This window comes from Pongo abelii, chromosome 9, assembly GCF_028885655.2.
Source record: "Pongo abelii isolate AG06213 chromosome 9, NHGRI_mPonAbe1-v2.0_pri, whole genome shotgun sequence".
In the NCBI taxonomy this organism is placed as follows: Eukaryota; Metazoa; Chordata; class Mammalia; order Primates; family Hominidae; genus Pongo; species Pongo abelii.
Genome location: NC_071994.2, coordinates 31727457 through 31741385, shown reverse-complemented (window position 1 = coordinate 31741385; position 13929 = coordinate 31727457). Strand labels below are relative to the sequence as shown.

The following is a 13929-nucleotide window of genomic DNA, read 5'->3' as shown; positions in this document are numbered from 1 at the left end:
CCCTGCCAAGGAAGTATCGTTGGCCAACCTAGCAGGTGGTCCTGAGTCTGAAAGACCAGAGCAGGCAAAGAGCCTGGAAGATGTGCTCAGATTCCTTAACAATGTCTTACTGCAGGAGAAGAGGGGTATAGGTGTGTGCGTGTGTGTGTGTGTGTGTGTCTGTGTTTGTGTAGTGATATCTGTCAGTGAAGCTGGACTATGCCCTGAGCTCTCAAATCCTGGCCTCATTGCCAATCTTTCCCCATGGCTACATGCCCAAACAGGAGAGGCAGCTGGGTAGACCCTGCTTCTACAGAACTGAAAGGAAATCTTTATTAATTTCTAGACCAGTAAGACAGCTGGAAAAGGCTCTCAACAAAAATGAACACCCTTAGCCTCAGACAAAAGTCTTCTTATCTTCAGCATTTGGTGCAGGGGAGGGGATTGTGGGAGAGACATACACACTTTTAAGAAGTGGTTGGGTTTTGTTTTTCTTTACTGTTTCCTCTTAGAAAGAAAAGGAGGACTTAAAAAATTTCAGAGAGAGGCATTTGCATTTTCTTTCCTCCTTCAAAGATGACACAGTCTGTGATGCCAGCCGGGGTCCGAATCTTAGTTCAGCCACTTACTAGTTGTGTGACTCTAAAAAAGGCCACTATATTTCCTGAGCCAAGGTCTCTCATTTGGAAATGAGAATATTTGTACCTACAACAATGTGTTTTTCTCACTTGTCTTAGGGATTAAATGAGATATTGTATATAAAGCACTTAGCACAGCACCTGGTACGTAAAAATGCTCAATAAGTGGCAACAAATATTGTTATTTTTCTTGAGTCTTGTCTGGATCTGAGGCACTGACTGTTTTGGTCCAGGAATCACAGGGGACAGCTCAGGTTCTGACCCACTGCTCCAGGGCTCATGAGAGCTTCGTCTCATCACTGGCTAGAACCCTAAACCCATCAGGCTTAGCATCCCAGACAGTGATAGCAGAGCTAAGGCTTGGATGATGAAGACCCTAAGGGCCTCTCACATCAAGAGATGGTTTCGTGGAAAGGATAAAAGAAGGGGCCCTGGGGCTGGCTTCTGAATTTGCATCTTGGCTCTGCCACTTACAAGTTGTATGACAGTAGAAAAGTTATTTATCTCTCTGTGCCTGAGTGTCTTCATCTGTCACATGGCTGTGACAAGGGTTGCAATGGGGATTAAATGAGTCAGTACAGGAAGGTACTCTGAATGATGCCTGGTTCATAGTAAGTACTAAGTGTTGGCTTTTATCAGGGGCTCAGGTGTTCATCAGGAACAATGACAAGTCCTCAGCTCAGCCTGTGAGTTGACCTATAACCCCAATCCACCTGACTCTATGATTGTTTATTGAATTGTCTGCCTCCGCCATGACGCAGTTCCATGGGGAAAGGAATATCATCTGTCCTGTTTATACCTCTGTGTCCATCAAGTCAGTGCTCAATTACCATAACTACTAACTGAATGAATGGTTAGACCAAAAAACCAATTCAAACTTATTTCTGTCCAAACAAACCATTTTTAAAGCCCCTCCCCACCACCCCGTGTCAAATGGCCTGTCCATTCAGTTGAAAAAATGGTTGTTCAGAAAGAATAGCATCTACCACTTTGCTGCAGAAAGTCTTTCTTCCCCCAAAGTTGCCAGGGTTATCACAAAACACTCACATGGAAATAGCCCTGGTAATACAACTCAATGGACAGGGTCTGGCTAGGGTAGCACAAAGAGTTAAGATTGCTAAATACTTTCAGTCTCTTTTCCCTGTGCTTCAGTTTGGTTGATTTCTATTGAACTGTCTTTAAGTTCCCTGATCTTTTCTTCTATTTTGACCAATAGGCCGTTAATCCCCTCCAATGAATTTTTGTTTTATTTCAGATAATGCATTTTTCAGTTCTAGGATTTCCAGTTGGTTTCTTTTTTATTGTATTTTTCAGTGCTAGGGTTTCCATTTTGTTCTTTTAAATACTTTTCAAATCTCTCCTGAATTTCTTTTTCTTTTTTTATTATTTTACTTTAAATTCCAGGATGCATTTGCAGAACATGCAGGTTTGTTACATAGGAATACATGTGCCATGGTGGTTTGCTGCACCTGTCTACACATCATCTAGGTTTTAAGACCTGCATGCATTAGATATTTGTCCTGATATTCTCCCTCCCCTCACTCCCCAGGCCCTGACAGGCTCTGGTGTGTGTTGTTTCCCTCCCTATGTCCATGTATTCTCATTGTTCAGCTCCCACTTATGAGTGAGAACATGTGGTGGTTGGTTTTCTGTTCCTGTGTTAGTTTGCTGAGGATGATGGCTTCCGGCTTCATCCAGGTCCCTGCAAAGGACATGATCTCATTCCTTTTTATGGCTACATAGTATTCCATGGTATATTATATACCACATTTTCTTTATCCAGTCTATCATTGATGGGCATTTGGGTTGGTTCCATGTCTTTGCTATTGTAAATAGTGCTGTAATAAATATACATGTGCATATGTCTCTATAGTAAAAAGATTCATATTCCTTTGGGTATATACCCAGTAATGGAACTGCTGGGTCAAATGGTATTTCTGCTTCTAGATCCTTGAGGAATCACCACACTGTCTTCCACAATGGTTGAACTAATTTACATTCCCACCAACAGTTTAAAAGCTATCCTATTTCTCCACAGCCTCACCAGCATCTATCATTTCTTGACTTTTTAATAATCACCATTCTGACTGGCATGAGACAGTATCTCATTGTGTTTTTAATTTGCATTTCTCTAATAATCAGTGATGTTAAGCTTTTTTTCATATGTTTGTTGGCTGCATAAATGTCTTCTTGTTTTGTTTGTTTGTTTGTTTTGAGACAGATTCTTGCTCTGTTGCCCAGGCTGGAGTGCAGTGGCATGACCTCGGCTCACTGCAACCTCCACCTCTCGGGTTCAAACAATTTTCCTGCCTCAGCCTCCCAAGTAGCTGGGAGTACAGATGCATGACACCACACCCAGCTAATTTCTGTATTTTTAGTAGAGACAGGGTTTCACCATGTTGGCCAGGCTGGTGACAAACTCCTGATCTCAAGTGATCCACCGCCTCGGCCTCCCAAAGTGCTGGTATTACAGGCATGAGCCACCTTGCCCAGCCATAAATATCTCCTTTGGGGAAGTGTCTGTTCATATCTTTTGCCCACTTTTTGATGGGGTTGTTTGTTTTTTTCTTGTAAATTTGTTTAAGTTCCTTGTAGATTCTGGATATTAGACTTTTGTCAGATGGGTAGATTACAAAAATTTTCTCCCATTCTGTAGGATGCTTGTTTGTTCTGATGATAGTTTCTTTTGCTGTGCAGAAACTTTTTAGTCTAATTAGGTCCCATTTGTCAATTTTAGCTTTTGATGCAATTGCTTTTGGCATTTTTGTCATTAAGTCTTTGCCCATGCCTATGTCCTGAATGGTGTTGCCTATGTTTTCTTCTAGGGTTTTTATAGTTTTGGGCTTTACATTTAAGTATTTAATCCACCTTGAGTTAATTTTTGTATAAGGTGTAAGGAAGGGGTCCAGTTTGAGTTTTCTGCATATGGCTAGCCAGTTTTCCCAGCACCATTTATTAAACAGGGATTCGTTTCCTCATTGCTTGTTTTTGTCAGGTTTGTTGATGATCAGATGGTTGTAGATGTGTGGTGTTTTTTCTGAGGTCTCTGTTCGGTTCCATTGGTCTATATGTCTGTTTTGGCACCAGTACCATGCTATTTTGATTACTGTAGCCTTGTAATATAGTTTGAAGTCAGGTAGTATGATGCCTCCAGCTTTGTTCTTTTTGCTTAGGATTGTTTTGGCTGTATGAGTTCTTTTTTGGTTCCATATGGCATTTAAAGTAATTTTTTTCTAATTCTGTGAAGAATGTCAATGGTAGTTTGATGGGAATAACATTGAATCTATAAATACTTTGGGCAGTATGGCCATTTTCACAATATTGATTCTTCCTATCCATGAGGATGGAATGTTTTTCCATGTGTTTGTGTCCTCTCTTATTTCCTTGAGCAGTGGTTTGTAGTTCTCCTTGAAGAAGTAGTTAACATCCCTTGTTATCTGTATTCTTAGGTGTTTTGTTCTCTTTGTAGCAATTGTGAATGGGAGTTCATTCGATTTGGCTCTCTGCTTGTCTATTGTTGATGTATAGGAATGTTTGTGATTTTTGCTCATTGATTTTGTGAATTTTTCATGTCTTCATCCATTATAGTCATCTTTTCCTGTCAACCTTTTAGTGCATTTATTTTCAAGTTGTGTAAAAGTTTCTTGTTTGAAAATTTCCATTTCATCATCCATGCTCTATTTCTTTTGACTGGTTGTTCTCTTGAATGTAGATCTTATTTTCTTGCTTGTTCACAAGAGGAGATCTATTGTTTCCTTTGATTGGAAATGCCCTCTCCTCTATTAGGCTGGTAGGAGAACTGATCAGGGATGAATCAGTTTGACCCAATCAAGGGTTAAGCTGATTTGGGGCAGGACTGAAGCTATAATCTCACCAGAAGAGCCTTGAAATTCAAACCCCATAAACCTGAGGAAATCTCTCTTTGATTTTCATCTCCTCCTTCCCCCAGCTTCCTGTACTCCCGTGACTACAAGACTGGGAAGCTGTGAGCCCATGAGACTGTGAGACTTTGAGACCACAAGCTTATGAAGCTGCAAGGTGACAACATCCCAAGATCCCCTGCTTCATAGCCTCATTCCAGCCTCTGCTTGCACAGCCAAATTCCATTTAATAAAATACTTGGTGGAGAGGATTGTCTTTGCCTTGGGGTCTCTTCTAGATTTAAGTTCAACTGGTCAGCCCATAGATTCACAAGTTTTCCTGGCTTCTCCTCCTCCTTCTCCGGTAGGCCCCTTCCTGCACTTGCCCTGCCCCCAACCTCAGCAGCTGCCTTCAAGTATGAAGCATCCCGAATCTCTTGCTCATCCTGGAAGAATTCACCCCTCTGGAGTTTAAATTCTTTTAGATTTCATATTCACAGACATATTATGGTTTTAATGAAAATTGTTATTTTCTTTGGTTTAATCTAGTGATTTCTTACTGTTTGAGCAGGAGGGAAGGTCTTTCACATCCTTCAATACCTTCACCAGAAGCTGAGCTATGATTGATGAGTACTTTAACAACATAAAATCCTCTGCAAAGATTTAAACATTAATTCCCTGTGGTCAAAGAACTTCAGCACATAAAATATAAAATACTATTTGCCATACAATAGTTTGTCTGGTGAAGACTACCTCCTTGTGTCCAGTGTGTATTCTTTAACCTTAAAGGCTTCTCTTTTATTATCTTTCTTCTCTGGCCCTATATTGATTTCTTCCCTTGCCACCCAAAACAACAAACAAATAGAGCTCATTTCATGGCTCTGGATTATAAGAATTAGCATCCACCATTTATTGAGCACTTACTATATACCAGACTCCATCCACCATTTATTGAGCACTTACTATACACCAGATTCCATATTAAGGGATTTATAGACAGTTCTTCACTTAATCTTCACAAAAACTCTCAAGGCCACTATGAGGATTCCAATTTTGTAAATGAGGAAACTGAGATTCACAAAGATTGGGTAACTTTGCCCAAAGCCAGGAAAGGAACAGAGGTTCAAATCCAAGCCCAGGCTGCTAACTGCCACCTAATACCATCCCCAGTTTGAATCAACCTGGGCATTGTTCTTTTTCTGGGAACATCAGGACACAAAAGCCTGGAGCGAGATGAGGCAGCTTTCAGTGACTCCACCCTAGGCAATTCCGCAGCTCCCCTGGAGGGCAGCCCCGAAAGTCAGTAACACACAGCTTTGTAAGCCTTCTCCCCACTCCCCTTAAGTTTGCTCTTAATCATTCCTGCTTATGGCTCAGGAATCAGCCTGCACAAATCCTCTTCCTCTCTGATAACTCGCCCTACAAACATTTTTGGGCATGGCTTACGGCCAGTTCCTCTGTTTCTCTGCCTCTGTCCAAAATATGACTAAGAAGATAAATGTATTAAGGACCTATAATCTCTCCCCATAAATCCTCTCATTTGGGTTGCTTTACTAACCTCCTTAGATGCCCAGTATCCTTCAGGGACTGAAAGGCTGGGATCACTGCCATGACAGCTAGAAGTGTGGCATTCTGGGTCGCTCTTGGGCCCTCCTGCTGCTCATCTTTTTTGATGGCCAAGGAACTCAGCCTAGGGCCAAGCTAAACCAACACCAGTCCGGTGGTCAGCAGTGGAAGTCAGCAGAGTGGTTCCACTTCAGAACTCAACTTCTGAGTTTAAGAAACCCTAAGAGGAAGCCTTGGTTTCGACTTTGGATATCAGCACCCCTAATAGCCAGCACCCAAATTACAGTTCCTAAATACAATTTCCCACTATAAGAAACCAGGATGCAGGGAGAAATAGCTTGTTTCAAGACCTGGCATAGAAAATCAAGGTGAACTTAAAACATTTGTGGGTCAGGGGTAGAATGCAAGTAAGTGCTCAAGGAACAATGAGGTGCAGCCAGCTTAAAGGGCCAAATCTGAAACCATCTAAGCATCAAAAGAAAAATTATGATAACACTATGAAACAGAAAAAAATTAAAATTCATGAGTCTCACAGTGCAGAAAAAGAGAGAGAGAGCCAGATGTTGGAGAATGATTAAAGAGTGGCGAATCCTGGAAAGGAGCATATGGATGTATACTATTCTTTCAACTCTCTGTAGAATTGAAGTTTTTACATTAGAAAGTAGAGAAAGGTAGAAAGAACAGTTCTTTTTTTTAATGGCAATAAAGTGCCAGTAGCTCCTAGTCTGGATATTCTGAGATTACTAAACGAATCTTTCCTGGGCAGAAAGATGTGAATGAGTTCTGTCCTGGGCTCAATAGCCTCAGGCCGTTTGCGCATCCTCCTGGATAATACAACCTGCCAATGGTTATGCATGAATCAATTCCATAATGAATTTTAAGGTTGTTATTAGTTAGGTTAGTAATACAAACATTGTCCAGGACAGTGAGCAAATAAAGGTGCTACTGCATCTGTTCAGTGCCAGATGCTCTCTAACCCACATATAAAACAGCTCTGATCCTTCTGGCACTTGCCCGCCACTCCTCCCTCCTTCTAAGGCTCTGTATGGTACTCAGGAAAAAAAATGCTCAGGCTCTTCAGAGACACTCAGAAGGAAGCGCCTTCAGGATAACGTTGTCTGAAAGGATCGCTTGGGCGCCATCTAGTGGGAAAATGCTTGCACTGCCATGGGGCTCCAGCGAGTGAAATGAATTACTTCTTCCTATGAATTCCCTACACATTTATTTAGTGCCAGTATGAGGTGAGGGTGATAAGAACCTAATAACATCATATTGATGTCTTCTTATGGTCAAGCACTTTTTTCACAGATGGATTGTAAACTCACTGCAGAATCATTGTGTTCCCTGGTGACCAGCCCAGTGCTCCATAAGAAATGCTCCATCAGTGCTCATGGCAGTGGTAACATACACTGTGTGGAATGAGGCTTTCAGAACAAGCGTAACGTAATTGAACAAGCAAAACTGAACCAACACAGATTGGATAGAATCTGACCATTAGTTTGTTTTTTTAATTTCATAGCATTGACCACACTCTATTTTTCTAACTTTAAAAAAAATCTCCTCTCTAAAGCACAAGCTCTAAGATGTCAGAGACCATGTCCGTCTGGCTTGTCATTGTACATCCAGCACCTAGAAGCATCCATTCAAGAAATATCTTTTGACTGGATGGGTAGATTAATGAATGAAGGTGTGAGCTCTCTGTTCTGCCTGCCTAGGAGACACACTGGTTGCTCTGAGCCAGTTCTGCTGTCCTCGAGAAAGCCTGGACCCTCAAATGGACACGATCACCAGCCCAACCAATGAGGCTCCATAAACAGCATCTTACACCAAGGTGCAACCCAAGATTTGACCAGTAGGTGCTATTTAAAAAGACACATGCTCAGGATTTCTGAATATTAATATTTTCTGTTTCATAACATTTGGGTGACTGCTATCCTTGTTTTGTTACCATTTGCTGTATTGACTTCTTGCATGCAAATATTCTTCCCCTCCTGTCCCCTGCACCCTGAACAAACCCCCTTACTCACATGGAGTGACTGGAGTATTGTTTAGAAATATTTATCCACCCCTTTTCCTTTGGGATGGCATATATTTCCCTACTTCACTCATTGGGAACTTAGCCATGTGACTTCTTTTGGCCAGTGGAATATAGGTGAGTGTGATGTGCGCAGAGGCCTTATGTGCACCTGTGTGTTTGGCTTGGCCTCTTGTGCTTCTGTGACCCACCCTGAGAAGAGCATCCCCTGATGGCTGCTGTCCCTTCTGCCTAAGCCCTGCAGCCTGGAGCACAACCAACCCAGGCCAGCCCAGTAGAAATCAGTGGAATGCCTGCCAACTCACAGACCCATGAGAAAGAACAAACATTTGTTCTTTGAGATTGTTAGTTACCCAGAAAAAAAAAACAAAAAACTGAACACTTTATCAACACCATCCCTGAAAGCTTCAACTTAGAAACTCTACTCTCTGACCATAATAACCCTTCCACCTATGTGTTCCATTACTTTATTACCACCAAGCCTGATTTTCCACTTAAGACCTCCTGTCCCTATTCCCCCTCTACCAGGCTCTTTCTGATTTCATGTCCTTCCCAACTGGGATCCTTGGTCAGTCATGTCTCAGCTTATTCTTGGATCAACAGAACAACTGGTTTTACTCCCTTCTGGTGCTGCACTTCCAGAGAGCATCAGTCAACGTCCTAACTGACTGCATCACCTCCCTAGGAACTCTGGCTTCAACTGGGTCCTCCATCTTGCTTGGATATGCTTTAAGCTTAACACCAGCTGGTGCCTTTTCTTGTTCCTCAAGTGGCTGCCCCAAACCTTCGGTACTTTCAAGCCCCAACCTCACTTCTACTCATTCTCAGCAGATACTTCACTCCCTACTTCCCAGAGAAAACAGGGGAACTCACCAGCGGGAGGCAGACTAAGACTGTGGTTAAGAACAAGAGTAAGGGGTCTGGAATCGTCCTGGGCTTTACCCCAAAGTGTATGGCCTCAGGCAAGTTACTTCACAGCTCTGAGCCTCAGTTTCATTATCTATAAAGTGGGAGTATGTATTTTCATAGGGTGATTGTACAGATAAAACAAGACATGGCACATAAAGTGCTCAGCACAGTTCCTACTATATAATTACTAACAAACAAGATATGCTACCTATAAATAATTCTTTTCCTCCTGTCTCAGCCTAGGACAGAAAAGGAAACTTCCTCTCCTTTAACTCTCACTTTTGTTCTTGATCTCACAGGAAGTTCTTCTCCTTCAGGATAACATGGTCTTAACTTCTTCAGTTAGTCTTACTCTAATATCTTTAATCTCTCCTACTGACACTTTACTCACGTTAGCTTAAACCTGTTTAACCCTTTCCCATCTTTTTTTTTTTTTTTTTTTTTTTTTGAGAGAGAGACAGAGATGAGGTCTTGCTCTGTTGCTCAGGCTGGAATGCAGTGGTGCAATCATAGCTCACTGCAGCTTCAAAATCCTTGGCTACAGAAGTGATTCTCCCTCCTCAGTCTCTTGAGTAGCTAGAACTACAGGCATGCACCACCATGCCTGGCTGAATTTTTTTAATATTGTGTACAGACAGAATCTTGTTTTGTTGATCAGTCTGGCCTTGAACTCTTGTCCTCAAGTAACCTGACTGCCTCATCCTCCCAAAGTGCTGGGATTACAGGTATGAGCCACTGCACCTGGCCCTTCCCATCTTAATTGGTATTTTTCCATAGCTGTTTATTTACTCGTATAAACTAGCACCTTAATTCTCCCCTTCCTTGCTTGATTAAGCTTATTTAAAAGTTGTCTGTATTCTTTATGTCCATTTTTCACATTTCAAATCTTGCCTTTTTTTTTTTTTTTTTTTTTTTTTGGAAACTGTCTCACTCTGCCCAGGCTAGAGTGGCAGTGACATGGCTAATTTTTGTATTGTTTGTAGAGACAGGGTTTTGCCATGTTGCTGAGGCTGGTCTCGAACTTCTGGGCTCAAATCATCCACTGCCTTGGCCTCCCAAAGTGCTGGGCTTTCAGGCATGAGCCACTGCGCCCTGCCAAATCTTTATATGAAATTGCTATTGCTCAGGTCACCAATCTCATGCTAGCCATCAAATACAAAAACCTCTTTACTGCCTTCATCCTATGTGACCTTTCTGCCTTTGAAACACTGCCCCCCAGCTTCCAGAACCCTACTCCTTCCTGGTTCTCCTCCTATCTCTCTATCTTTTCCCATCTCCTGCCTGGTTTTCTCTTCCTTTCCTTTTACATCTGTTGCTATTTCCTCTGCCCATGGTGCTCTGTTCACCTCATGCTTCCATCTATAACAGCCATATGCATATCTCAAGTCTCCAAAATTCTCTTGAGCTACAGGCACTTATTTCCTACTGTCTGCAGGGTCTCTTATAGATATCCAAATTCCACCTTATCTCACGTGGAACTCACCTTCTTTCACCCACCAAACCTCTTCCCTTTTATTACTCACTTAACAGCATCAACTTCTAGACAGTTAATCAAACTAAGAATTTGAAAGGCAAACTCTTGAGATTCCTTACCCCAACCTTCAGTGAGTCTTGAGTCCTGTCACTTCTTCCTTTAAGCTCTTCTCACTCTAGTCTCCCTTCTTCATCCCCTGAAACACTGCAATCGCACTCCTAATGGCTACCTTTGGATATGGTCTTCCTCCACTCCAGCGGAGTTATGCTACAAGAGTTATCTGTCAAATGGTACTCCCTGGATTAAACCATCCATCATCTCAGAACCATGTCTAAGCTCTGAGCCCTGGCACACTATGCCCTTCACAATCAGGGCTTGCCACCCCAAGACCATCACCTTGCTCTAATCACACCTCATGTCACATGCTTCCTTGAACACATCTTGCATTTTCACACCCTGACCATACTATCCCTCTCCCTGAAATATCTTCCTATTCTGCCAACTAATGAGCAAAGGCATAGCGCAACCTTCACTTCCTGTCTGAAACTTTCCCCCCTCTCCCTGTCATTAACTGTTCTCTTAGCTAGTTCTCAGAGCACTTGGTCCATCCTCTACTTCACCTCTCTTCCTTGGTTCCCCACTGCACTTGGAATAGCGTCTAAATTCCTTACCTAGTTTACCTACCTACAAGGCTGTATTAATCTGTTCTCACACTGCTAAGAAAGACATACCTGAGACTGGTAACTTGCAAAGGGACGAGGTTTAATGGACTCACAATTCCCCATGCTGGGAAGGCCTTGCAATCATGCAGAAGGCAAGGGAGAAGCAAAGGCACATCTTACATGGCAGCAGGCAAGAGAGCTTATGCAGGGGAACTCCTGTTTATAAAACCATCAGATCTCATGAGACTTATTCACTACCATGAGAACAGTATGGAGGAAACTACCCCTATGAGTCAATTATCTCCACCTCCCCCCACCCTTGACACATGGGGATTATTACAATTCAAGGTGAGATTTGGGTGGGGACACAGCCAAACCATATCAAAGGCGTGATCACACTCCTGCCTACCACTCCAACCCCATCAAATCCCCTTTTCCCTCTCATGTGCTCAGAGAAAGAGCACTCTTCCATATGATCCAAAGCAGGGAAAAACCCAAAGTGATCTTCCATAATCCAAAGGTCAGTGTGAAATCTAAAGCTGTGCACTACAGCTCTAATTACGACTATCTCAAACTATTATTGAAAGTAGTTTTGTCAGGCATGGTGGCATGTGCCTGTAGTCCCCGTTACTTGAGAGGTTGAATCAGGAGGATTGCTTGAGCACAGGAATTTGAGGCCAGCCTGGGCAACATAGTAGGACCCCATCTCGGAAGAAAGGAAAATAAATGAAAGGAAGAAGAGTAGTTTTATTTCTGAATCACCTAACAATTCAGTAATTAAGGAGCATATAGGATAACAGTGATATATTTATTGCATTAATTGAGCTTTTACTATTGTCAGAGCACTAAGTGCTTCACACACATTATCTCATTTAATCCTCAAATCAACCTTATGAGGTAGGTAGCATTATTCTCCTTTTTTATAAAAGGACACTGATATTAGCAAGGTTAGATGACTTGTCCAAGGTCATACTGGCAGTGACAGACAGAAACATTATTTAAACCCAGGTCTGTTTCATTCTAGAGCTTGTATTCTGTTCATTATGCAATACAGTCTCCATAGAACATCTGCCAAAGAAGACCAGGGTTAAATATTGCAGCTAACCTACCTGGAACATAATCTGCCAGGTACTGAATTAAATTTACGAGAAACCACCTAAAATGGCATCGAAGTTTTAAATCAGCAACCAAGACCAACACTTAAAAAGTATCTGTACTATGGATAACTGAACTCCCCAGTTCACCTGGAAGTGCCAACAAGTCCCTTCTCCTCCTGGTATAGTTGAGTTTCTCAGCTGCAGACCATATACTCATCCTTAGCCACAGAGTCTTGAAACTGATGATATTTCAGTACAGATTTTATCAGTCAAAGATACCATCCACACTCCATCCTCCATCTCTGTAAACTGGAAATATCATTCATAGGAGTAAAATTAGACTGTAAGACCATTCCAACTTCTTCTGATTCAAGTTGGAAGCATATGGAATAAGTTAGTGAAATAAAAGCAATTTGTGCATTGCTTGAGATACAGACTATCAGAGGGACATTCATCAATCAGGGCACTGCGGAGGGGAGTCTTGGACTGAACGAGAGATTAGATTTCCACTCCATTTTCAAAGAACTGTTGAAACTCACAGAACTCTAATAAAAACTAAGTAATTCTTTCAGATCAAGCAGATCCCAGAAAGAATCTCTTTCCTCGGACAAAAGGCATGCTAGCAATTTGCTGTGGGTTCCAGGAATTTAATTCAGTATTCAAGAAATTTACCAACAGAAATTCATATGTACAGTGCACTACAGACAACATTTCTGAAGACTTATTCACTGTTTGCTGACCAAGGCTACCATGCAATTGCTTCTGGAATGCATAGAGCAGAAAGCCTTGGCCTCACTTAGAAAGAGGAGATTGAAGAGTAGACATAAACCTCCTGTGGCCAAGAATTCAAACAAATGTTCACAATCCACACCTTGCAGATGGAAATCCATCTTTGTTTTTATAGTTTTACCTAGAAAGCCCTCTGGCTGCAGGCTTTCCAAAACTCAGATTCCAAGGAGATAAATTTTGGTCCATTGTAAGCTGAGACTTTAAGATAGTGTGCACTAGAGATGGAGCTAGGTCAAGGTCTACTTACGCATGCAGTCTCCTCCGTACCAGCCTGCTCGGCACTCTGCACAGTAGAACCCCTTCACATAGAAGTCATCCAAGGTACCACCCCATGAGCCATTTCGGCAGCTCTTGCAGTTTTCAAAGATAGTACAACCTGAAACATTCCCAAGAAGAGGAGTGTTAGGCCAAAGCACTTGCGGGTTCTGATCAGCTGCATGGGAGTGCAACTGCACCTTCTCAGGGCCCTGTCTCAACTAAGATCATCCGGGCCTAGAAAGGTGTCAGAGCCAAGAGGAAGAACCTCCCATCTCAAGGAAACTGCTAGAGGCACCAGAATTCAGACTCGGGAGTTTAGAAGGGTGGTCTCAACGAGTATCCCAGGTAGTGGCTGGTGTTTTAAAGTAACATGAAACTGCCTGCAGGAAAAGGAAGAATCTATCAATATAGAGTCTTTTGTATAAATGTGTTACATGTTTATTGTGGAATTTTTAGAAAATTTAGACCAGCAAAAAGAATCAAATAAAAAATATCTAAAACCCCATCACCCAAGGTATTGCTAACAGTCTTTCTCTGCCTATATACACATACATGTTTTAAATTAGACTTATATTACTTATGGTACATCGTTTTTGTAACTTACTTTTGAATTTCATAATAAACAGTAAATATCTTCCTGTCATATACTTCCGTAATGAAAA

The 13929-nt window shown here is 41.9% G+C and overlaps 1 protein-coding gene across 3 annotated transcripts in view; it reads right to left on the bottom strand.

Moving 5' to 3' along the window:
• PAMR1 (peptidase domain containing associated with muscle regeneration 1) overlaps positions 1 to 13929 on the bottom strand; it is a 97588-nt gene that overhangs the window by 47080 nt on the left and 36579 nt on the right. For all 3 annotated transcript variants that reach the window (XM_024254422.3, XM_024254423.3, NM_001131588.1), the window contains 1 exon segment: positions 13257 to 13385. In XM_024254422.3, coding sequence (XP_024110190.2) covers positions 13257 to 13385 — 129 coding nt within the window.